The sequence below is a fragment of the Schistocerca gregaria genome, chromosome 2 (genome assembly GCF_023897955.1).
Source record: "Schistocerca gregaria isolate iqSchGreg1 chromosome 2, iqSchGreg1.2, whole genome shotgun sequence".
Lineage (NCBI taxonomy): Eukaryota > Metazoa > Arthropoda > Insecta > Orthoptera > Acrididae > Schistocerca > Schistocerca gregaria.
In genome coordinates, this window is record NC_064921.1 from 986,181,435 (window position 1) to 986,205,081 (window position 23,647).

Here is a 23,647-nt window from a genome sequence, read left to right on the forward strand (position 1 = left end):
TCCTTCTCTCCCTTTTCCTATCTCGAATTCCAGTCACCCATGACTATTAAATTTTCGTCTCCCTTCACTACCTGGCTAATTTCTTTTATCTCATCATACATTTCATCAATTTGTTCATCATACCCCTCCGTTGTGGTTGCACCTACGGTACGAACATCTGTATCGCTCAGGCACGCAAGCCTCCCCACCAACGGCATGGTCCATGGTTCATAGGGAGGAACGTTTTAGCAGAGATGACAATAACCGTTGAACTCGACAGTGGTAAATGTATATTATTTTCATAGGTTATTTGAAGACATTTGACAGAGTGGACTGAAAAATGTAACAAGTAATGAAGGTAACGGGTATCTAAGTTGGATTGAGGAATTGCGGGACGCAGATATGGGAACACAGGAATATCTACCCAGAGAGGAGATAAAACATTATGAACAACGAAAATTAGCATGGCGTTGGAAATATATATAGCGTATCTTGTAATTTCCATTACAGAACGAAGATTATGCCTTCAAGACAAATTTCTGTATTAATTTTATTCCATCCTCCATTATTTGAAGACAGCTAATTCCGTGTATTAGACCAGGAAGAAATTTTACAGCAAATTACAAAAGATTTTAAAATGTAATACTAAAAATACACATATCTAAAACCACAGTAAAATCATTAGCAGTGCGATGTAAATTAAGTCTTTGAATATCACTGAACAAGTTAACCGACTGGGCTTCTGCATGTGATACAACAAAACAGCACATATTGACTGTAAGTCGGAAATTTTCAACTACAGACTAGGAAATCTTAGGGAACGTCGTGTAAAAACTTGAGAAGGTACAAAGATTGCTTTTGTATATTCCTGACATTGTCTGTAATGGGGGCGATTTGCAATGTATGGCTTGTGAAGCTTTCTTCATCTACATCTACATGAATACTCTGCAAATCACATTCAAGTGCCTGGCATAGGGTTCGTCGAACCACCTTCACAATTCTCTGTTGTTCCAATCTCGTATAGCGCGCAGAAATAATGAACACCTATATCTTTCCGTACGAGCTCTGATTTCTCTTATTTTATCGTGGTGATCATTCCTCCCCTCGTAGGTCGGTGTCAACAAAATATTTTCGCATTCGGAAGAGAAAGTTGGTGATTGGAATTTTGTGAGGAGATTCCGTCGCAGCGAAAAACGCCTTTCTTTTAACTATTTCCAGCCCAAATCCTGTATCATTTCTGTGATATGCTCTCCCATATTTCGCGATAATACAAAACGTGCTGCCTTTCTTCGAACTTCTTCGATGTACTCCGTCAGTCCTATCTGGTAATGATCCCACACCGCGCAGCAGTATTCTAAAACAGGACGGACAAGTGTAGTGTAGGCAGTCTCCTTAGCAGATCTGTTACATTTTCTACATGTCCTGCCAATAAAACGCACAACATTTTCTGTGTGTTCCTTCCAATTTAAGTTGTTCGTTATTGTAATACCTACGTATTTACTCAAATTTGCGGCTTTTAGATTAGACTGATTTATCGTGTAACCGAAGTTTAACGAGTTCCTTTTAACACTCATGTGGATGACCTCACACTCTTCGTTATTGAGGGTCAACTGCCACTTTTCGCACCATTCAGATATTTTTTCTGAATTGTTTTGCAGGTTGTTTTGATCTTCTGATGACTTTATTAGTCGATAAACGACAGCGTCATCTGGAGACAACCGAAGACGGCTGCTCAGATTGTCTCCCAAATCCTTTATATAGATAAGGAACAGCAAAGGCCCTATAACACTACTTTGGGGAACGCCAGAAATCACTTCTGTTTTACTCGATGACTTTCCGTCAGTTACTACGAACTGTGACCTCTCTGACAGGAAATTACAAATCCAGTCACATAATTGAGACGATATTCCATAAGCACGCAATTTCAGTACGAGCCGCTTGTGTGGTATAGTGTCAAAGCCTTCCGAAAATCCAGAAATACGGAATCGATCTGAAATCCCTTGTCAATAGAACTCAACACTTCTTGTGAATAAAGAGCTAGTTGTGTTTCACAGGAATGATGTTTTCTAAACCCATGTTGACTGTGGGTGTCAATAGACAGTTTTCTTCCAGGTAATTCATAATGGTCGAACACAATATATATTCTAAAATCCTGCTGCATATCGACGTTAACGATATGGGCCTGTAATTTACTCCTACTACGTTTCTTGTATATTGATGTGACCTGTGCAACTTTCCAGTCTTTGGGTGCGGATCTTTCGTCGAGAGAACGGTTGTATATGATTGTTGAGCTAATGCATCAGCATACTCCGAAAGGAACCTGATCGGTATACAGTCTGGACCAGAAGACTTGCTTTTATTAAGTTATTTAAGTTGCTTCACTACTCCGATGATATTTACTTTTACGTTACTCTTATTGGCAGCTGTTCTTGATTCGAATTCTGCAATATTTACTTCGTCTTCTTTTGTGAAGGCATTTCGGAAGACTTTGTTTAGTAACTCTTCTTTGGCAACACTGTCTTCGATAGTATCTCCATTGCTATCGCGCAGAGAAGGCATTGATTGTTTCTTACCGCGAACATACTTCACATACGACCAGGATCTCTTTGGATTTTCTGCCAGGTTTCGAGACACGTTTCGTTGTGGAAACTGTTATAGGCATCTCGCATTGAAGTCCGTGATAAATTTTGAGCTTCTGTAAAAGATAGCCAATCTTGGGGATTTTGAGTCTGTTTAAATTTGGCATGCTTGTTTCGTTGTTTCTGCAGCAGTGTTCTAATCCGTCTTGTGTACCAAGGAGAATCAGCTCCGTCGTTTGTTAATTTACTTGGTATAAATTTCTCAATTGCTGGCGATACTATTTCTTTGAATTTAAGATACATCTGGTCTACACTTATATTATTAATTTGGAACCAGTGGAGATTGACTCTCAGGAAGGCGTCAAGTGAATTTTTATCTGTTTTTTTGAATAGGTATATTTTTTGCTTATTTTTCGAGTATTTGGGGATTACAGTATTCAGTCTCGCTACGGCAACCCTGTGTTCACTAATCCCTGAATCAGTTTTGATGCTCGTTTTTAACTCAGTTACCAAAAATGACTTTTTTTTAGTTTACCAATACAATGACAATATCTAACTGCCTCTATAGCAGTGTGTAATGGCTGATAAAAGCGAAGGATAAAAACTAAAACTAGGATGCACAGCTCATTTGTCCAGTATAAATAGTTATCAAACAGTTTCTAAGATTGTTTAACAGAAGCTAAGTACTAAAACTAATTTACAAATGGTGTCAGTTTTTATGAACTAAAAAGTTTTCATTTCACTTACTTTCCTTAGCGTTTCCTGAAGCTCCTTCTCGTATTCCAGCTTGAATTTCGGCAAATAGACATGTACTTCTGTTTCGTACACTTGACGCAGAATATGATGCAGATCTATGCTAAGAAGGTTTTTTTCCAGAGTTGGCAAGCCATTTACATCTTTGGGTAACAGTATCATCATACTGATTCTCTGTCCCTGTTCAGTAAAAACATATTACAACCAATAGTCACATGTAGGCATTTGGCATAGTGAAAGTCTTGTAATTACCCAAGAAATACATGTACAAATGCACTTACTAATCAATGCTTTTCTCACGTTCTCTGACCCTATGGAAACTGCCTAACATCTGAACTTTGCTTATTATTATCAGAGGTAACTAAAGGAACAGTGACACATAAGGAACAGTGAGACAAATATCTAAGTAATTTACTGAAATACAAAATATGAAATAGTCGAGACATGAGATTACATTTACCTTCGATTTTGTACTAAAATAGAATAATAAATAACTGCAAACAACCAAGAAGAAACATTTTGAATACACCTTACGTTTTTAGTAATGTATCATATTGAGAAATAACTAAAAGACCAGCCAATGATATTTTATCGAATTCATTTTTCATTATTAATAAAGAAAGTGAGCACACAATATTTAATCCTCTTACTTGAATTTCTGTAGAAATATGAGAAGCTCTGCCATCACTGACATATTATATTACCAAAAATTAATTTTACTAATTAGTGTCACAGATTATTGGAAACATGTAAGAAATACTGTTATGTGTAGCAGACTGTGAAACTCCAAAAAATTCCAGAGCAAATCGTGGGTTTATGAGTTGCACTATCTTACATGCAGAGGCTAACATAGAATGACATAATGTCAGTTCTTGCATTATTGTATTGTAATATTTATTGAAAATTGTACTAGTATGTCAATGTGCTGGAAGAAGGGTGGTGCCTTCAATAACTTACAGGCTATCTGCATCGCGCTAAGAAAAGTATAATCAGCTCTCATTTCTACAGAGAAACGGAGCTGGCATCATAATAGATACAAAAGAATTTAAAATTTTGGTAAAAAATCATTCAATTGAAAGTAAACAGCAATGAGTGTAAAATATTAAAATTCAGTAAAGCAATCTTGACTGCACCAGATGTTTACTTTCAGTCTATGATTTAGACCATCTTCAGGCTGCAAGCATTGCAATATGGTAGTAATATATATACAGAGCGATTGCTATAAAAAGGAATGGTAACAAGGCTAAAAACATCTAAAATAAAAGCTACAATAATAACAAAATAAAATGTTATACCCATGATAGCGGCTGGTTCTCTGTCCACCACCACCAACTGCCAACATGGGTATAACCTATTATTTTATAATTACTCTGTCTTTTATTTTTTATGTTTTTATCCACATTACTATCTGTTCACCACCACCAGCCACCGTCACAGACATATCATTTTATTTGATCGAAATCATAGACCAAAACTGGCTGCGAACCAAAATAAACGCCTGTTGTGATCAAGAGTATTTTACTGAATTTTTTAATAAATAGAAAAAATTGACGCCTGGTATCAGTATACATAATTAACTTCATTTACACAATAATGTTACAGGACAATGGAAGCGTTGTTCATTTTGCAAGGAATGGCATTTTAGTTGCTTGATACTGAGAGCTTGTCTGGAGCAGTGTGAAATGTAGTTTAAACAAGTAACCTTTTTCAGTGAGAACTTCATATCTACTGTTGAGCAGATGATTATTTGACAACTTCCATTTCATGTTTATAAAGTTCTGATAGGATTCGGAACAGTAGGTATAAAATTTTAAAAGGATTCAGGAGAGTAAGAAAACAATATTGATGTAATTTGGTTCAGAGTTGAAATTGCGTAGTGACATTCATTAATAAACATAACTATTGATGCTCAGTTAATTCCGCACCTGTAGCTCAAAACAGGAAGAATTTATTAGCTGATAGAAGACAATTTAGAAGTTATAATTGAGGTAATGCACCTCTTACACAGCCATTTCATCACTTTTAATAAGTAGCTCGTGGAGCCACCAACGTATTGCATTATGTAGGTTAGAAATCTGCGTAATTAGAAAGCTAAGCGATCTAGTAATGAAGTATGTTTTTAGTAAAATTAAGTTCCGGTTGCATACAGTTTTTTTGTTTCATTTTTCCTATGTTGAAGAGTGGGCCGAGAATACAGGAAAGTGGATTTAGTCCATGGTTCGTGAGTCTGGATGCTATATAAGAAAGAAAAAAAGTAATCAAATATCACAGAAAAGACATTACAACCAAAACTAAAAAAAGAAAGGCAATCCTAGACATAGAAAACAATAAGAAGTGATAGTATGAACAGAGTAAGCTCACAGTCATATTTAAAATAGTTTGATCAGTTTTCATCAGTAGCTAATAATAGTTTCAGTTCTGTTAGCAACACAATACTAGGAAAGAAATGGGTCAGGGATACTAGAACAAGGTTGTTTAACAAAAACATACGGAAATCAAGATTCTATGGGCGCTGTACTTGATGTATAATTGCTTAAGTGATCAATAGTCTCCCCAAGTAATTCAAAATGCAGATTCTGGAGTAACTAGTCAAGTCAATAGGCAGTATTTTCTAATACTGAGTTTTTCAGTAATGCAGAAACATTGTATTTGAGGATATTCAATAACGGATTTCTTTTGGTTATCCCCTATAAATACCATAGAGTAGATCACAGATAATTAGGGGCTGCTTAGGCACAAGATAATTGCAAAGAAACCAGCAATGAGATCTCTCAGCTTAGTATTAGATATTACAATTTAAGTTAACGTATATACATGAAACTGACTTATTTGTTGAGAAGGAATAATATTTACTTTCTAGTAACAATATATGTGCTATGAGACAATTCTTTTAGTTCACTTTATTGGTGGTCACATAAAAAGTTTATTTATTCTGTTTTTCCTTTCTGGCTCGAAAGCGATTTTTAATTAGCAGTAATGAAGATTATTTTCATTCTAGTATTGCGGATGGCGATTCCCATGAAATTCTACTGAGCGATAGATACTGAAAGACAGAAAGAAGAGGGGAAACAATTTAAGTTTAACGTCCCGTCAACGACGTCATTTGAGGCAGGGCACAAAAGTTTTTTTTTTTCAGTGAATAATCCTAGCATTCGCCTTAATCAGGGACTTATTCAAGGAAACCCCAGAAGGATATTTCGTATAAGATTAAGATTGGGTTATCTGCAATATGGAGCGTGAGTATCTGTCGAAGCAAGGCTGTACGTTCGCGGTTCTGTGAATACGGCTGCTATCCTCTTGGAAAACGGGAATGTCCACAGACTACTCACCGGGAGGATCCAGGAGAAACGACAAGAGCTGGACAGTGAGAACGTTGGATTACACCCTCCGTTTTATGTTAACGGAAACCTGAACAAATCCCAGCGCGGTCTACATCTTTCACACACTGCATGTTAAAGTCTCATTGAGTAGTCGGCGCATTCCACGGCTTGCATCATTTGAAAAGAAAGTAAATCGTAACTCTTCAGACAATACTTCCATTCAGCTACTGTCCACTATGCTGCTGCCTATATGACGCTGGACGCTGTGAGAAATGGCCTTCTGCGAGCTACCCAGCTCCAAATGTCCTTTATATGCGGTTCTCTTAGCAATGTTCGCTCGAAAACTGGTCGAGTTTCGCCTATATTCGCTGAATGCAACAATTCCTGTCAAATTTGAAATCGAATGCCACCAATAAGGTGTGACGTTCATCTCTGCTCCATATCGACCACTGCAATTACTGTAATGTTCCTCGCAAAGACACTGGACAATCCGCTTAGATAAACCAACAAATCGTTCAACATTTTTCACTGTGCGATTATGGTTACATCCAAAAATGATAGCTTGTTTCTGTCACTTTGGCACATCTCCACGTCGACTCATGTTACTGCACTGTTTCCAGAAAACCGACAGGCACATACACCTTGCTTCCATGACTTACCTAAGGGTCACATGACCACCATCTACAGCTCTCCAAAACGACCAGTGAGCCCTTTGAAGGGGATGAGAAATCTGTTCGGTGACCTTATCATTTACACGCAATGGGCACAGGAGGAAGTTAGCAGTAGCCTTTTCAGCATCAGCAAAAACTTTAAAAATAATAATCCTGCAAGGAGTCGATTCCCTTCCGTATTTACGTCCTGTCGCAGCTTATATCCGTTTCTTGCGGCCTTGCCGTCGAATGGACGTTAAACAACAATATCCCGTCCCTTTTTTTTTATTTGATTGACATCAAACGATTGGCTGCTTCCAGTATGGTGAAACTGACGTACAGATTTTTCCTTCTACTCGTGTCAGTGTTAACTTTTTCGAATTAATGCGCAGTCCATTACGACCGAAGTTGATTTCTTCGTAAAATTTAGTGATTACGTCGTATCACCCCATCACATACGTGGCGTAATGTCTAAACAGTGGGCTTCCAACTCGCGTTTCTCATCAGTGGCAGCTCGCTCCCACCCGCAGTAATCAACTTCCTAAAAGGTAAAATTCAACAAAAGCACTGAAAAAAAGGAAAGGTAAAAGTCATGCTCAGTCTCCTGCACAATAATTCCCTACATATGACCATAGCATAGAAAGAAAATACGGACACGACTAAAGGAAAACTACATTATCACTATTAAGTAATATAAAGGAAAACAGGTATCCTGTCGCGGCTATCCTCATCCACATCTTCCCATCTACGAGGGTGATCCAGTACTTAAACAGACAAATTGGTCTGGAGAAAAAAGCGTTTATTTTTACAAAACAATACTTTTTCTACTTTTCAATATAATCCCCTTGAATATTTATACACTTGTTCCAACGGGCTACAAGCTTTTTTATTCCGGCTGCAAAGAATTCTTTATCTTGATATTTGAACCAATTTCGCACAAACTTTTCATGTCATCGTTGTCCTGGAACCTCTTCTCACGTAATGCCTCCTTCAGTGCACCATACAAATGGAAATCACTAGGTGCTGAATCAGGACTGCAAGGAGGATGATGCAGTACTTCCCAGCCCATTTTTTCGATTGTTTCACGAGCTAGTTGAGCAATATGAGGACCAGTGTTGTCTTGTTGGAGTATCACACATCTCCACTGAAATACACGACGTCTCTGTCTCATGACTGGCTTCACTTTGTTTAAAAGCAAATCCGAGTAGTATTAGCTGTTCATTGTACGCTGCTCTTCGAGATAATTACAAAAAACTGGATCTTCAGCATACCAAACGCCGTCAGCATGACTTTCCCGGCTGATGCTTGGGATCCGAATTTTTTTCTTGACTGGTGAGTTGGTGTGCTTCCACTCCATGCTTTGTCTTTTTGATTCGGGTTCATAAAATTGAACCCATTGAACCCAAGTTTCACCACAAGTTAAAATTTTGTTGAGGAAGTGCTCACCTTCTCTTTCATAACGTTCCTTTAGCTCTGTGCACACTCTCAACCTTGTTTCCTTGTGTAGCCGCGTCAACTCCTTTGGGACCCATCTTGCACATGTATCGCGGTGCTTCAGCTTGTTACAGATGATGTTATGAACTGTACCAATACTAACTTGAACCTTATCAACTATCATTTTGACAGTCATACGGCGGTCGGCACGAATAATGTCATCAACTGGTCGGCCAGAACGGTGTTCGTCAGTTACTGGGTCGCGACCATTTTTGAACTGCTCTACCCGTGAAAATTTGTACGATCCATACAACCTTCACCATAAACTTCAGACATGCTGCAGTATATATTCACTGGTTTCTCGCCTTCAGCAAGTAAAAAACGAATAACAAAACGTTGTCCAACTAATGTGAACGTTACAAGCGGACTCGCCATCTTGAAATGTATTTTTGACGTTATAAACAAACCAATGTTGACACATCAGCTGATCAGGGCTCATCCCACTGATGACAACTTAAAGCCATAAAAGTACCAAACTCGCCCTACGAACAGCTCTTTACCCAGACCAACTTGTCTCTTTAATTATTGAATGACCCTCGTCGAACACTGCTCGCGTATTATCAGATTTCTGGAGACCGAAATTCTCCTCTGTAGAAATCGAGTTTCGAAAACAACGATCAACTCAGATTGCTCTGTTCGTCCACGAGACCAAGAAAGCAATAGCTATCGTCACCCAGGTTGATGCTGCGTTCGTTGACTTCCAGAAGAATATCTATACAGTTCCGCGCTGCCGCAAGCGTAGAGAATATCAGAACATTAATGTGACTGGGTTGAAGCGTTTCCAGCAGACACCAGACATGTTGTACTCAACGGAGGATAATCTTCAGACGTAAAAGTAAATAATAATTTTATCTTTAAACTGGTCAGTGTTTGCATATAAAAAAATATAGGATTGCGGGTTCACCTTGATGCAAAACGCTTTTGCTATTTATTTATTTACTCCTAAACTAGTTTCAGCGATAGGTATCGCCATCAATGGATTCCTTGATTCTAAAATATGCCGAAATAGCGTACTTATAAAACATTGTAAAACATTATTACATGTGTACGGTTTCATTCCAAATAACGTTTTCTGTGAATAATTTCATGATATCTTATTTACTATATGTCACGGCATGGTTTTACGATTGTTGCTGCTGTTTCTGGCATGTGTCCTGTGTTTTTTTGTTGCCGTTTTTCTCGGCGAACATCATGTCATCTGCAACTGTATGAGTGGCTGTTGGTAAACATATACAAAAACGTAAACTTATTTGTCAGCGTTATACAATTTGGATTGCAGTAGTGCTGTGGATTTAGTTTTGGCGTGTACTAGGTTGTTACGTATTTCGTCTTTACTCTCGTTCGTTGGACGGCTTGCAGCTATATTTAAACACAGAAAAACATAGTTTTCGCACCTTGTTCGTAAATCAAAACATTACGCGATCTTGTGCTCACGTTTGCCGCGAGAAATGTATTGCATATTCCAAGGAGTTGATAAAAACTGTAGCTGGAGTTCTAGCGACTTCTGTTTCTTATTTATGTGGTGCGCGTGTATGTGTAGGTGTGTGTGTGTGTGTGTGTGTGTGTGTGTGTGTGTGTGTGTGTGTGTGTGCGTGTCTGTGTATTCCTGTTGTGTGTCCTGTATCAGTTCTCTTAGAGTGATAAAGAGTGTGCTGTTGCGAAGTGTTGTGTTTTCATTTACTACGTTTTTCTCTTCCACTATAAAGTGTTTTGCATCAAGGCAGATTCGCAACCCCGTATTGACGTAAAAGTAAATTCGGGTGTACCCCAAGGAATTGTCACAAGACCATTACTATTCACAATATATAATACTTTTCGCAATATATGTAGTGGATAGAGTTCAATGTTCCATGATTATTTTCGCGGACGATGTTGTCATACATAGAAAAGTCGCAACGCTAGAAAACTGTAGCGAGATGCAGGAAGACCTGTAGAGAATCGATGCTTTGCGCAGAGATTGGCCTTTTACCTTCACTATAAATATTTTAATGTATTGCAAATACACAGACGGCAAGACCCTTTATTGTATGATTACAAGTTTGCAGACCAAGTACTGGAAGCAGCTACGTCCATACAATGTTTAGGAGCATACGTACGGGGCGATTCGAAGGTGTTAAAGTCACATAAAATTAATCGCGCTTAAGGAAGATGCCAGACTGAGGTTCATTGGAAGAATCAACAAAGGAAGTAGCTTATAAATTGTTTTCTCGAGTGATGCTTGTATATTGCTTGTCAGTCTAGAACCCGTAACAAAAAGGATTGAGAGAGGAAATATAGAAGATCGAAACATGTGCACGGCGTATCGTTACAGGTTCATTCAGCAAGCACTAAGGCGTCACAGAGATGCTCAGCTGACTTCAGTGGCAGACGCTGCAAGAGATGCGATCAGCATCACGATGCTGCTAAAACTCTGAGAGCGGACTATACAAAAAAAAATCAACGAATATACTGTTTCCTCATGCGCCTACCTCGCGGAAAGACCATGATAAAAAATAGAGATATTAGAGCTCAGACAAATGCCTACCAACATTCGCTCTTCCCCGTGAACCGTTCGCAATTAGAAAAGCAAAGCGGGGAAGTGACACTGGTACGCAGTGTATAGATGTAGATATAAATAACATAATTGTATGCTTGTCGTTCTGTTGTATTGTCTCCCACATATAAAGTAAACTAAAATTTTGAGCATGACTAAACATTTCTTTTTTTTTAATTTTATTCATTTGAGATCACAAATACTAGAGAGGAGAATATTTTGGGTAGGTTCCAGGAAAGATTTTTAGCATCTCCATAATCTATCTGCTGAACAACATCGTTTCTGAGATAAGTTCATAATCTAGAAACTAATTTCGTTAAACTCTAAGTCATTTAACTTACAAGATTTGTTATTGATGACCGGTCGCTTTGGGTTCATGGACCGTATGTGGAATATGGTGAGTGGCGGTGAGTACGTATTTCGTGTGCCACTGTCACTTACCCCTTTCCCGTTTAAATCGCGAATGCTATGTGAGAAGAACGATTGCTGGTAACCCTCAGTGTGAATCCCAGTCTGTCTAATTTTAATTTTACCTTCATTGCCTTCTCACGAGAAATGCGAAGAAGAAAGCAATATACAGAGTGTTTATAAATGAATATCGGGGTTTTAACGTTTTATAATATATATTACATTAAACTTACAGTTATAAATGATATGTCAAATGAAAGAGCAACTCAAACAGTTTTACCAAGAACCTTATAAATGTTCACTGTCAGCACCATTTGTCACAAGGCACGCATTAACGTTTTGGAAGAACTCGGCTACATCTACATTTATACTACGCAAGCCACCCAATGGTGTGTGGAGGAGGGCACTTTACGTGCCACTGTCATTACCTCACTTTCCTGTTCCACTCACGTATGGTTCGCGGGAAGAACGACTGCCGGAAAGCCTCCGTGCGCGCTCGACTCTCTCTAATTTTACATTCGTGATCTCCTAGGGAGGTATAAGTAGGGGGAAGCAATATATTCGATATCTCATCCAGAAACGCACCCTCTCGAAACCTGGACAGCAAGCTACACCGCGATGCACAGCGCCTCTCCTGCAGAGTCTGCCACTTGAGTTTGCTAAACATGTCCGTAACGCTATCACGCTTACCAAATAGCCCTGTGACGAAACGCGCCGCTCTTCTTTGGATCTTCTCTATCTCCTCTGTCAACCCGCCCTGGTACGGATCCCAAACTGATGAGCAGTACTCAAGTATAGGGCGAATGAGTGTTTTGTAAGCCACCTCCTTTGTTGATGGACTACATTTTCTAAGGACTCTCCCAATGAATCTCAACTGGGCACCTGCCTTACCAACAATTAATTTTATATGATCATTCCACTGCAAATCATTCCGTACGCGTAATCCAAGATATTTTAGAGAAGTAACTGCTACCAGTGTTTGTTCCACTATCATATAATCATACAATAAAGGATCCTTCTTTCTATGTATGTAGACTTGATGTGAGCTCTTGACTAATGGTGCTCAGATTGAACATTTATAAGGTTCTTGGTAAAACTGTTTGAGCTGCTATTTCATTTGACATATCATTTATAACTGTAAGTTTCGTATAATAAATATTATAAACACCCTGTATTACATTCTAAGACAGAAAAAGACGTGCAGCATGAAGTAATTATCCGAAGGGGACGGAAATCGGTAGATGATTACAATTTCAGAAAGACTTTATGATTTATACAAGGGAAAGAGCTTCACAAATCGAGCAAGTCAATAACACGTTAGTCCGCCTCTGATCCTTATGCAAGCAGTTATTCCGCCTGGCACTGATTGATAAGGTTGTTGGATGACCTCCTGAGGAATACCATGCCAAATTCTGATCACCCGGCGCGTTAGATCGTCAAAATTCCGAGCTGGTTGGACGGCCCTGCCCATAATGCTCTGAACGTTCTCAACTTAGGCACCAGAAAGGCACCTGGCCCAGACGGTACGCCCGTAAGATTTTATGTTGTCTATGCTACAAATATAGCACCATTTTTATCCGTCATCTATCAGAGATCTTTGGAACGGCGCAAAGTTCCACGGGACTGGAAGAAGGCCCGGGTCATAGCAATCTATAAAAAGGGTAGAAAATCGGATGCACATAATTACCGGCCAATTTCACTGACATCGATTGGTTGTAGAATCATGGAACATATTTTGTGTTCAGACGTAATGTCCTTTCTAGACTCTGAGAAGCTCATCTGCCGAAACCAGCGCGGTTTTAGGTAACAGCGGTCATGCGAGACACAGCTGGTTCTCTTTGTGCTTGATATACAACAGGCTCTAGATACCAGCTCCCAGGGTGATGCCATATTTCTCGACTTTCGAAAGGCGTTCGACTCAGTTCCGCACTGTCGCTTGCTACAAAAAGTGCGCGCTTTTGGTCTATCCAATGACATATGCGTTTGGATAGAAAGTTTTCTAACAGACAGGGAGCAGCATGTCGCCCTGAACGGGGTAACTTAAACAGAAACAAGAGTAACTTCAGGTGTGCCGCAGGGTAGCTAATAGGTCCTCTGCTTCTTACGATTTACATAAACGATATGGTTGATGGCATTGACAGCGGTCTTAGACTGTTTGCCGATGATACTGTAGTCTACAGGAAAGTGAGGATTTCCAGAAAATAAATGCGTGGTGTAATGACTGGCAGTTATCCCTCAATATTAGTAAGTGTAACCTACTGCGTATAACAATGCAAAAATCCCAATTAACGTACGAGTACAAAATAAATGCCCAGTCTTTGGAAGCTGTAACAACAGTCAAGTATCTGGGTATGACTATTCGAAATGATCTCAAATGGAATGATCAGATTACACAAGTAACGGGTAAGGCGAACTCTAGATTGCGGTTTATTGGTAGAATCCTGAAGCGATGCGGTCCTTCAACAAAGGAAATAGCTTACAATACTTTAGGTCGTCCAGTCTTAGAGTATTGTTCGTTTGTATGGGACCCTTACCAGTTGGGTCTGATCCAAGAGATTGAGAAGGTCCAAAGAAGAGCGGCAAGATTCGTGACTGGTACACTTAGCCATCGCGACAGCGTTACAAATCTCATAGAGAGTTTGAAGTGGGACAGACTTGCAGATAGACGGCGCTCTAAACGTAAGGGGCTGCTCACTGAATTCCGAAATACGATCTTCACCGAGGATGTAGAGCATATATTATTACCACCAACTTTCAAATCGCGTAATGATCATCATTCAAAGATAAGGGAAATTAGAGCTCCCACTGAGGCGTTCAGACAGTCGTTTTTCCCACGCGCGATGCGCGAGTGGAACAGATGTGGGGAATTATGACTTTGGCGCAAATTTCGCCCTCCGTCACACACCGCTTGCTGGCTAGCGGAGTATACATGTAGATGTAGAATTAGCGACAGATCTGGCAACCTAGCCGGCCAACGTAGGGTTTGGCAAGTATGAAGACAAGCACAGATTCTCTTGCCGTATGCGGACGTGCGTTGTCTTCCCGAAACGTAAGCCCAGGATGGCTTGCCATGAAGGGCATGGTAGAGTATAGTCGACGTACCGCTGTTCTGTAAGGGGGCCACAGATGGCAACCAAAGGGGCCTGTTATGAAATGAAATGAAATGGCGCCCCTGGTTGTCAGCCGTATAGCGGGCAAGAGGTTTTTATCCTACAACTGCCCAGGGAGTCTCTAGACACCTCTTCGCTGGTCATCGGGACTGACCTCGAAGTGAGTGCTATTCACAATAAAGTGCCTGGCAGAGGGTTCAATGAACCACCTTCAAGCTGTATCTCTACCGTTCCACTCTCGAACGGCACGCGGGAAAAACGAGCACTTAAATTTTTCCGTGCGAGCCCTGATTTCTCTTATTTTATCGTGATGATCATTTCTCCCTATGTAGGTGGGTCCAGCAAATGTTTTCGCAATCGGAGGAGCAAACTGGTGATTGAAATTTCATGAGAAGATCCCATCGCAACGAAAAACGCCCTTGTTTTAATGATTGCCACTCCATTTCACGTATCATATCTGTGACACTATCTCTTCTATTTCGCGATGATACAAAAGGAGCTGCCCTTCTTTGTACTTTTTCGATGTCATCCGTCAGTCCCACCTAACGCGGATCCCACACCGCACAGCAATACTCCAGAATAGGGAGGAAAAGCGTGCTGTAAGCAGTTTCTTTAGTAGACCTGTTGCGCCTTCGAAGTGTTCTGCCAATGAATCGCAGTCTATTATTTGCTCTACCCACAATATTATTTGTGTGATTGTTCCAATTTAGGTTATTTGTAATTGTAATCCCTAAGTATTTAGTTGAATTTACAGCCTTCAGATTAGTGTGACTTGTCGCGTAATCGAAATTTAGCTGATTTCTTTTAGTACTCATGTGAATAACTTCACATTTTTCTTTATTCTGGGTCAGTTGCCACTTATCGCACCATACAGATATCTCATCTAAATCATTCTGCAAGTCGTTTTGATCATCGGATGACTTTACAAGACAGTAAAGGACAGCATCATCTGCAAACAATCTAAGACGGCTACTCAGATTGTCTCCTATAACATTAATTTAGATCAGAAACAATAGAGGGCCTATAACACTTCCTTGGGGAAGTGACTTTCCGTCTATTACTACGAACTGCGACCTTTCTGATAGGAAATCACGAATCCAGTCGCACAACTGAGGCGATACTCTGTAGACAGGCAGTTTGGTTAGAAGACGCTTGTGAGGAACGGTGTCGAAAGCCTTCTGGAAATCTAAAAATATGGAATCAATTTGACATCCCATGCCGATAGCACTTATTACTTCATGAGTATAAAGAGCTAGTTGTGTTTCACAAGAACGATATTTTCTGAATCCGTGCTGACTATGTGTAAATAAATGGTTTTCTTCGAGGTACTTCATAATGTTAGAATACAGTATATGTTCCAAAACCCTTACTGCAAATCGACGTTAGTGATATGGGCCTGTAATTCAGCGGGTTACTCCTACTTCCCTTTTTGGGTACTGGTGTGACTTGAGCAGTTTTCCAGTCTTTAAGTACGGATCTTCCTCTGAGCGAGTGGTTGTATGTAATTGCTAAATATGGAGCTATTTTACCAGCATACTCTGCGAGGAACCTGACTGTTATACAATCTGGACCGGAGGCCTTGCCTTTATTAAGTGATTCAAGCTGCTTTGCTACACCGAGGATATCTACTTCTATGTTTCTCATCTTGGCAGTTGTTCTTGATTGGAATTCAGGAATATTTACTTCGTCTTCTTTGGTGAAGGAGTTTCGGAAAGCCATGTTTAAGAACTCTGCTTTAGTGGCACTGTCATCAGCGAATTCAACGTTGTATTGACTGCGCCTTGCCACTGGTGTGCTTTATGTATGACCAGAATCTCTTTGGGTTTTCTGCCAGATTTCGAGACAGAATTTCGTTGTGGAAATTACTGAAAGCATCTCGCATTGAAGTATGCACTATATTTCGAGCTTCTGTAAAACTTTGCCAATCTTGGGGATTTTGCGTTCTTTTAAATTTGACATGCTTTTTTTGTTGGTTCTGCAACAACGGTCTGGCCCGTTTTGTGTACCACGGTTTCATAACTTTTCTACACTTACGTGATCAGGTCGGAAGAATGTCTCTTAAAAAGGCGTTAAGACCATTTTGGCAGCTTTTCTAAATAGATATACTTTGCGTTTCTTTTTGATGGTTGTAGGTGTTACGATATCCAGCCTAGCACCAATTAAAGACAATTCTACTCCAGTCAATGGGAATCCAGGCCGAAGACGTGTACGGAGACACCCAGACAGCAGTGGGATACTAAAGTAACTGTCGCCCACCATACGGCCCGACAATCGGGAGTGATGGTCTGGGCCGCCATTTCATTTCATAGGAGGACCTCGCTGGTTGCCATCCACGACACTCTTACCGCGCAGCGGTACGTTATAAGTATATTCTGCAATCCTTTATGTTTCCCTCCATGGCAAGCCATCCTGGGCTTACATTTCAGCAAGATAATGCCCGCCTGCACACGGCAAGAGTTTCTCCTGCTTTTCTTCATGCTTGTCATACCCTACCTTGGCCAGCACAGTCGCCGGGTTTCTCTCCAGTTGAGATCGTCTACAGTATTACGGACAGGGCCCTCCAACCATCTCCGGAATTTAACGATCTCACGCGCCAACTGGACCAAATTTGCATGGTATCCCTCAGGAGGACATCCAACAACTCTAATCAGCCAATGCCAAGCCGAATAACTGCTTGCATAATGGCTAGAGGCGGACCAGCTTGCTCTGTTTATGAAGCTCTTTCTTTTGAATACATCATCCAATCTTTCTGAAATTGTAGCCACTTGTTTGTTTGAACGTGTACACCACATCTACCAATTTCAGTCGCATTTGGATGTTTCCTTCATGGTGCGTCAGTTTTTTCAAATGGTTCAAATGGCTTTGAGCACTATCGGTCTTAACATCTGAAATGATCAGTCCCCTACAACTTAGAACTACTTAAATCTAACTAACCTAAGGACATCACACACATCCATGCCCGAAGCAGGATTCGAACCTGCGACCGTAGCGGTCGCGCGGTTCCAGACTGAAGCGCCTAGAACGGCTCGGCCACAACAGCCGGCGTCTGTTTTTCCCGTCGTAGAATGTGTTCGCTCTCGGAATTTCAACACTAAAACACATCGCGATCCACAAAACTGCTGGTGTAGCGTCTGCCACGGAGGGAGGGGGGGGGGGGGGGGGGGGGGGCGGTTGGCTAGGCATCTCTGTGGCATGTTCGCGCTAGCTAAACGAACCCGTGACGAAAGACACTTCTCTTCTTTGAACCTTAGAGAACCTGGTAAAACTCAGATAGCGGTCGAATGGTGGTTCCTTAAGATACCACCGTCGTTGGTGGACTGTACTTCATTCGGTTTCTTCCACTGAATCTTAGTCTGGCGTCTGGCTTACCTTGCCTTTAGTTTCATGTGGTCGTTCCACTTCAGCTCCCAGATATTTAATAGACGTGACTGTTCTCAGTGACTGTTCGACATTCGTCGAATCATACAATAATGGTTCCTTCGGCCTATTTACTTTACATTTTTTTATGTTAGCAATCAACTGCCGATCCTTTCGCCAATTCTTTGCAGATATTCCTCCATTTCGCTACAGTTTTCTAGCTCGCGACTCCTCTATACAGGGCGTCCCTGCAAGAATGGCCAGTATTATTGGATATGACTGGAATGATTATTCGAAGCAAAAAAGTCTAGTAGACACGGACTCTGAAACGCGTACCTTACTAGCTATGACCACTTTTTCGTCTTCGATACTCTGAAACAAATATCTCTTACTGCAAGCTCTTTTCTTTCTATAGTTTGGTAGGAGGTAAAGTAGACAATACAAGAAACAAATTTGGTAAATACGTGCTCTAAAATGCACTTGTTTAGTAAAAGAGATGTGTTTCATAGTAGCAGAGGTGAACAAGTGCTCATAGCTCTTACGGTATGCACTTTATAGCAGACGTTAAATTGACGTTTTTTGTTGTTGTGGTCCATACTATCACCTCTAGAAACATGGAAAGCAAAGAGTTTGCAACACAAAAGATTCGCTTAACAGTATTGAAGAAGAAAAATTGCACACAGCTTTTAAGTATGCAACAGCATTATCTGCAAACAGTCTCCTTGAGCTTTCAACATTATGCCCGAGGCTTTGTGAACAGTAATGGTAATGTAACACTCCCTTGGGCAAGGCAATACTGGAAGTAACTTTTACTTCTCAAGATTAATCTCCGTTAACAACTGTATGATGTATTCTATTCGTTAGTAACTCTTTAATTCAATCAAGAAGCTCGTCTGATATTGTATACGCTCGTATTTCCCTAATTAGCTGATGTGTGGGACCGTCAAACGCCATGTGGCAGCCAAGGAACACAGCGTCAGTATTTCGCGGACTAACAGAGCGAGTCGGGTTTCACAATGTCGTCGTTTGCGGTATCATTGTTGATTCTTACACAGGAGAATTTTGGTCTCCAAAAAAGTCATAATATGCTACAAGAAAAAATAGCATACGCAATACGTATGAGCGTATGTGACTGCAAGGAGGGAAGGTTAAACTTCTTACCCCATCTTTCCCATCGGATCAAAGTGGGTGAACGTCCAGTATCACTATCCCTATCTGGCGATTGGATCAGCACCAAGTGTGTTCCATATTCTCCATGAGACACTGCAGAATGATTTGCGGTTTAACTCAGGACATTTGCGCGTCGTATACTGATCGGGTACTCTTCTTCACCTTTCCTCCCATTATTGGCGATATACCGGTAGTGGAAATTCATTCCATCACAAGGATTATACGTGGCTCCCTCTTGGTCAAGTACATGTCATACTAATAGGCTTTGTGGGCCGACAGCCGAATGTTGGCGAAGTGCTGATGTCATAATTCTATTGCTGCAGTAAGTCAGCAGGCGTTAGTAGAAGTTAACAACTAAAGAGGGTGGTACTGGTAATAGTGAAAATAATAATATTATTGATAGACTGATTTCAGAGACGTCAGACAAGTTTCACTTGTTCTAGCTGGGATTCACAGTCATCAAAAACTTTTTGAAGGTCATCATCTTTGCGCCAGTGACTGTTATAAGTTTTTATTACACACTATTGCAATTTCGGCCTTAGACCATTATCAACTGCTGATATTACGGCTTTAAGCCATGTCTTTGTTCGTTGAAAGATCAGCAAATCCCTTATGCCTGGCTAGGCAAACAATGAATACACTTGTTGCAGCTGGGATTCTCAATCAGCAGCTGATAATGGCCTAAGGTCGAAACTGCAATAGTGTTCAATAAAAATACGTAACAGTCACTGGGGTAAAGATGATGTGCTTCAAGAAGTTTTTCATGACTGTGAATCCCAGCTACAACAAGTGTATTCATTGTTTGCCTAGCCAGGCATACGGGATCTTGCTGATCTTTCAACGGACGAAGACATGGCTTAAAGCCGCAATATCAGCACTTGATAATGGCCTAAGGCCGTAACTGAAATAGTGTGTAACAAAAGCTTATAACAGTCACTGGCGTAAAGAAAATGTCCTTCAAAAAGATAAGTTTCAGATTTCTTTTTCTCGTTGAGAGAACTGCTTTGATAGTAACGGCCTTTGCTGTAGTACCTTGTAAGGAAGCAGAAGAACTTGCGAGTCCAACTCTTTTAAATACGCGTAGTTGAAATCGCCTTCTGTGTACATCATGTCCACTTGTTTTGTTGCACTTGAAATTAAGTGGAAAGGCATCCGTCTCGTGCGAACTTTGTTAAACTGCTTGGCCCAGTCACCCTTGAAATAAATGGCGTTGATTAACACCATCAGGGTACGATCATCCAGGTAACCTGAAAAGAGTTTCAAAACGTACATTATAAATTACATTCATACAAAAATGCTTAACTATTATGAGATTAATGTCACTTAATTTCATCTGAGTCACCGGAAACATATTAGAAAAGGTATAGGAAAACGATCCAAATTTGGCTACAGTGTCAGTTTGTTAACTTGATAACTATGATATTGTAATATTCAAGAAAACAAGCACCGCGGAAAACTTGCACCGATATTTCGTTGCAGACATCAGATAAAGTAAGTTCATTATTCTTCTTAGATATCACACAAAAACGTTATATATGATCAGATCTCTGCGAACATTGCGCAATTCGTTATTGCAGTACTTAACATTATTAACGTCATTCAATAAGAATTGTGCTAATTATTTGGCTGTTTTCATTACTCAATAATTATAAATCTTCTGAAGTGCATATTTCAACACGATCAAATACCTGTTCATAAACGACGGCCTGGGGCGGAATGGTTTCACGAACAATAACATCCAAGTAATGGACTGGTCTGCACAGATTCCTGACCTGAATCCTATAGAACACCTTTGGGATGTTTTGGAACGCCGACTTCGTGCCAGGCCTCACCGACCGACATCGATACCTCTCCTCAGTGCAGCACTCCGTGAAGAATGAGCTGCCATTCCCCCAGAAACCTTCCAGCACCTGGTTGAACGTATGCCTGCGAGTGTGGAAGCTGTCATCAAGGCTAAGCGTAGGGCGACACCATATTGAATTCCAGTATTACCGCTGGAGGTCGCCACGAACTTGTCATTTTCAGCCAGGTGTCCGGATGCTTTTGATCACACAGTGTATTACATAAGGCAATGAATTACGAATACAGTTGTGCAGCACGAAGTGGTGTTAAGGAGGAAAAATCATTATTTTCTTCTCCAAATTCTGCAATATCTTTCTTGCGACTGCCACTGAGCCTTAGTGGCTTGATATAGATTACATAAGCAGCTCCGCAATACCAGGGATCGATCGCATGCTCGTTTCTACATCTACATCCAAACTCCGCAAGCCACCTGACGGTGTGTGGCGGAGGGTACTTCGAGTCCCTCTATCGGTTCTCCCTTCTATTCCAGCCTCGTATTGTTCGTGGAAAGAAGGATTGTCGGTATGGCTCTGTGTGAGCTCTAATCTCTCTGACTTTATCCTCATGGTCTCTTCGCGAGATATACGTGGGAGGCAGCAATATACTGCTTGACTCCTCGGTGAAGGTATGTTCTCGAAACTTCAACAAAAGCCCGTACCGAGATACTGAGCGTCTTTCCTGCAATGTCTTCCACTGGAGTTTATCTCTGGAGTTTATCTATCATCTCCGTAACGCTTTCGCGATTACTAAATGATCCTGTAACAAAGCGCGCTGCTATCCGTTGGATCTTCTCTATCTCTTCTATCAACCCTATCTGGTACGGATCCCACACTGCTGAGCAGTATTCAAGCAGTGGGCGAACAAGCGTACTGTAACCTACTTCCTTTGTTTTCGGACTGCATTTCCTTAGGATTCTTCCAATGAATCTCAGTCTGGCATCTGCTTTACCGACGATCAACTTTATCTGATCATTCCATTTTAAATCACTCCTAATGCTTACTTCCAGATAATTTATGCAATTAACTGCTTCCAGTTCCTGACCTGCTATATTGTAGCTAAATGATAATTGATCTTTCTTTCTATGTATTCGCAGCACATTACACTTGGCTACATTGAGATTCAATTGTCATTCCCTGCACCATGCGTCAATTCGCTGCAGATCCTCCTGCATTTCAGTACAATTTTCCATTGTTACAACCTCTCGATATACCACAGAATCATCCGCAAAAAGCCTCAGTGAACTTCCGATGTTATCCACAAGGTCATTTATGTATATTGTGAATAGCAACGGTCCTACGACACTCCTGTGCGGCACACCTGAAATCACTCCTATTTCGGAAGACTTCTGTCCATTGAGAATGATATGCTGGGTTCTGTTATCTAGGAACTCTTCAATCCAATCACCCAATTGGTCTGATAGTCCATATGCTCTTACTTTGTTTCTTACTTTGTTCATTAAACGACTGTGGTGAACTGTATCGAACGCCTTGCGGAAGTCAAGAAACACGGCATCTACCTGGGAACCCGTGTCTATGGCCCTCTGAGTCTCTTGGACTGAGTGGGACGCTGTCCACGCGGCTGCTGTGCAAGTAACACTTTCAGAAGGTTCAAAGCCGACCAATGGGAGAGCAGAGACCGGTCACGTGGGATATCCAGGCTGGCCGGCGAGACAGTGGCTGCAGCAGCGGATCGCTGTCTTGTCCACCAGCCCTCCTGTCCTACGGACGCGTCCTCGAGCTTCTCCCATTGAGGGTGAAATGCTCTCCGCCACTACGCGTGGTTCCCTCAGCGGCCGTAGCACACGACAGACCAAATTTACCCCGTAGAATAGGAGGATAAGAATAAATCTCCATTCTTTGGCGACTCTCTTTTTCATTCCACGTGCTAAAGTGAACAGTATCGGTCCTGGATACCCACTTACGCTCCTTAACCCATCCTGACACCTACAATGTTACTGTTATTAATCGCTTAATCATCCGCTCACACAGACAACTCAACAAGACTTCGTCAGCGAATTACAATGTCACAGCTTTGGGGTCGCTGAGGGTCACAGCAATCTGAAACAGAGACATTCGTTACGAAGTGTTGCGAGAGGTGCCGACTTTTAACGATCAGTGGCTAGCGTACTTGGGGCTCACAACATACTAATATATACAGGTGAAACGTCCCCTTAGAAGAATTAGTGAATGATTGTGCTGGTAAACCCCTTACGTTATTTGATTTTCAAACAGCTGAGCAAAACTGAACGTACTCAGACATTTCTCTCTTTACTTATTCTGATCATCACTAAACTGACACACGATATTTTTAGCGCAACGCAATCTGACTTTCAATAATCCCTACAAAAGAATGGCCCTGACTAACAATAACCTATACCTTCCATAAATCACTTACCTCACAAAAGTCTTTGTTACTCGAATTATTGCAATACAGCGAGCGCCACTACTGCCAG

The 23,647-nt window shown here is 40.8% G+C and overlaps 1 protein-coding gene across 2 annotated transcripts in view; it reads right to left on the reverse strand.

The window, feature by feature from the left end:
• Window positions 1-23,647, reverse strand: part of LOC126335470 (leukocyte elastase inhibitor-like) — a 214,482-nt gene that overhangs the window by 64,650 nt on the left and 126,185 nt on the right. For both annotated transcript variants that reach the window (XM_049998784.1, XM_049998786.1), the window contains exons 5-6: window positions 20,386-20,600; window positions 3,306-3,491 (exon numbers count right to left, since the gene is read on the reverse strand). In XM_049998784.1, the coding sequence (XP_049854741.1) occupies window positions 3,306-3,491; window positions 20,386-20,600 (401 nt within the window). The remainder of the gene's footprint in view (window positions 1-3,305; window positions 3,492-20,385; window positions 20,601-23,647) is intronic.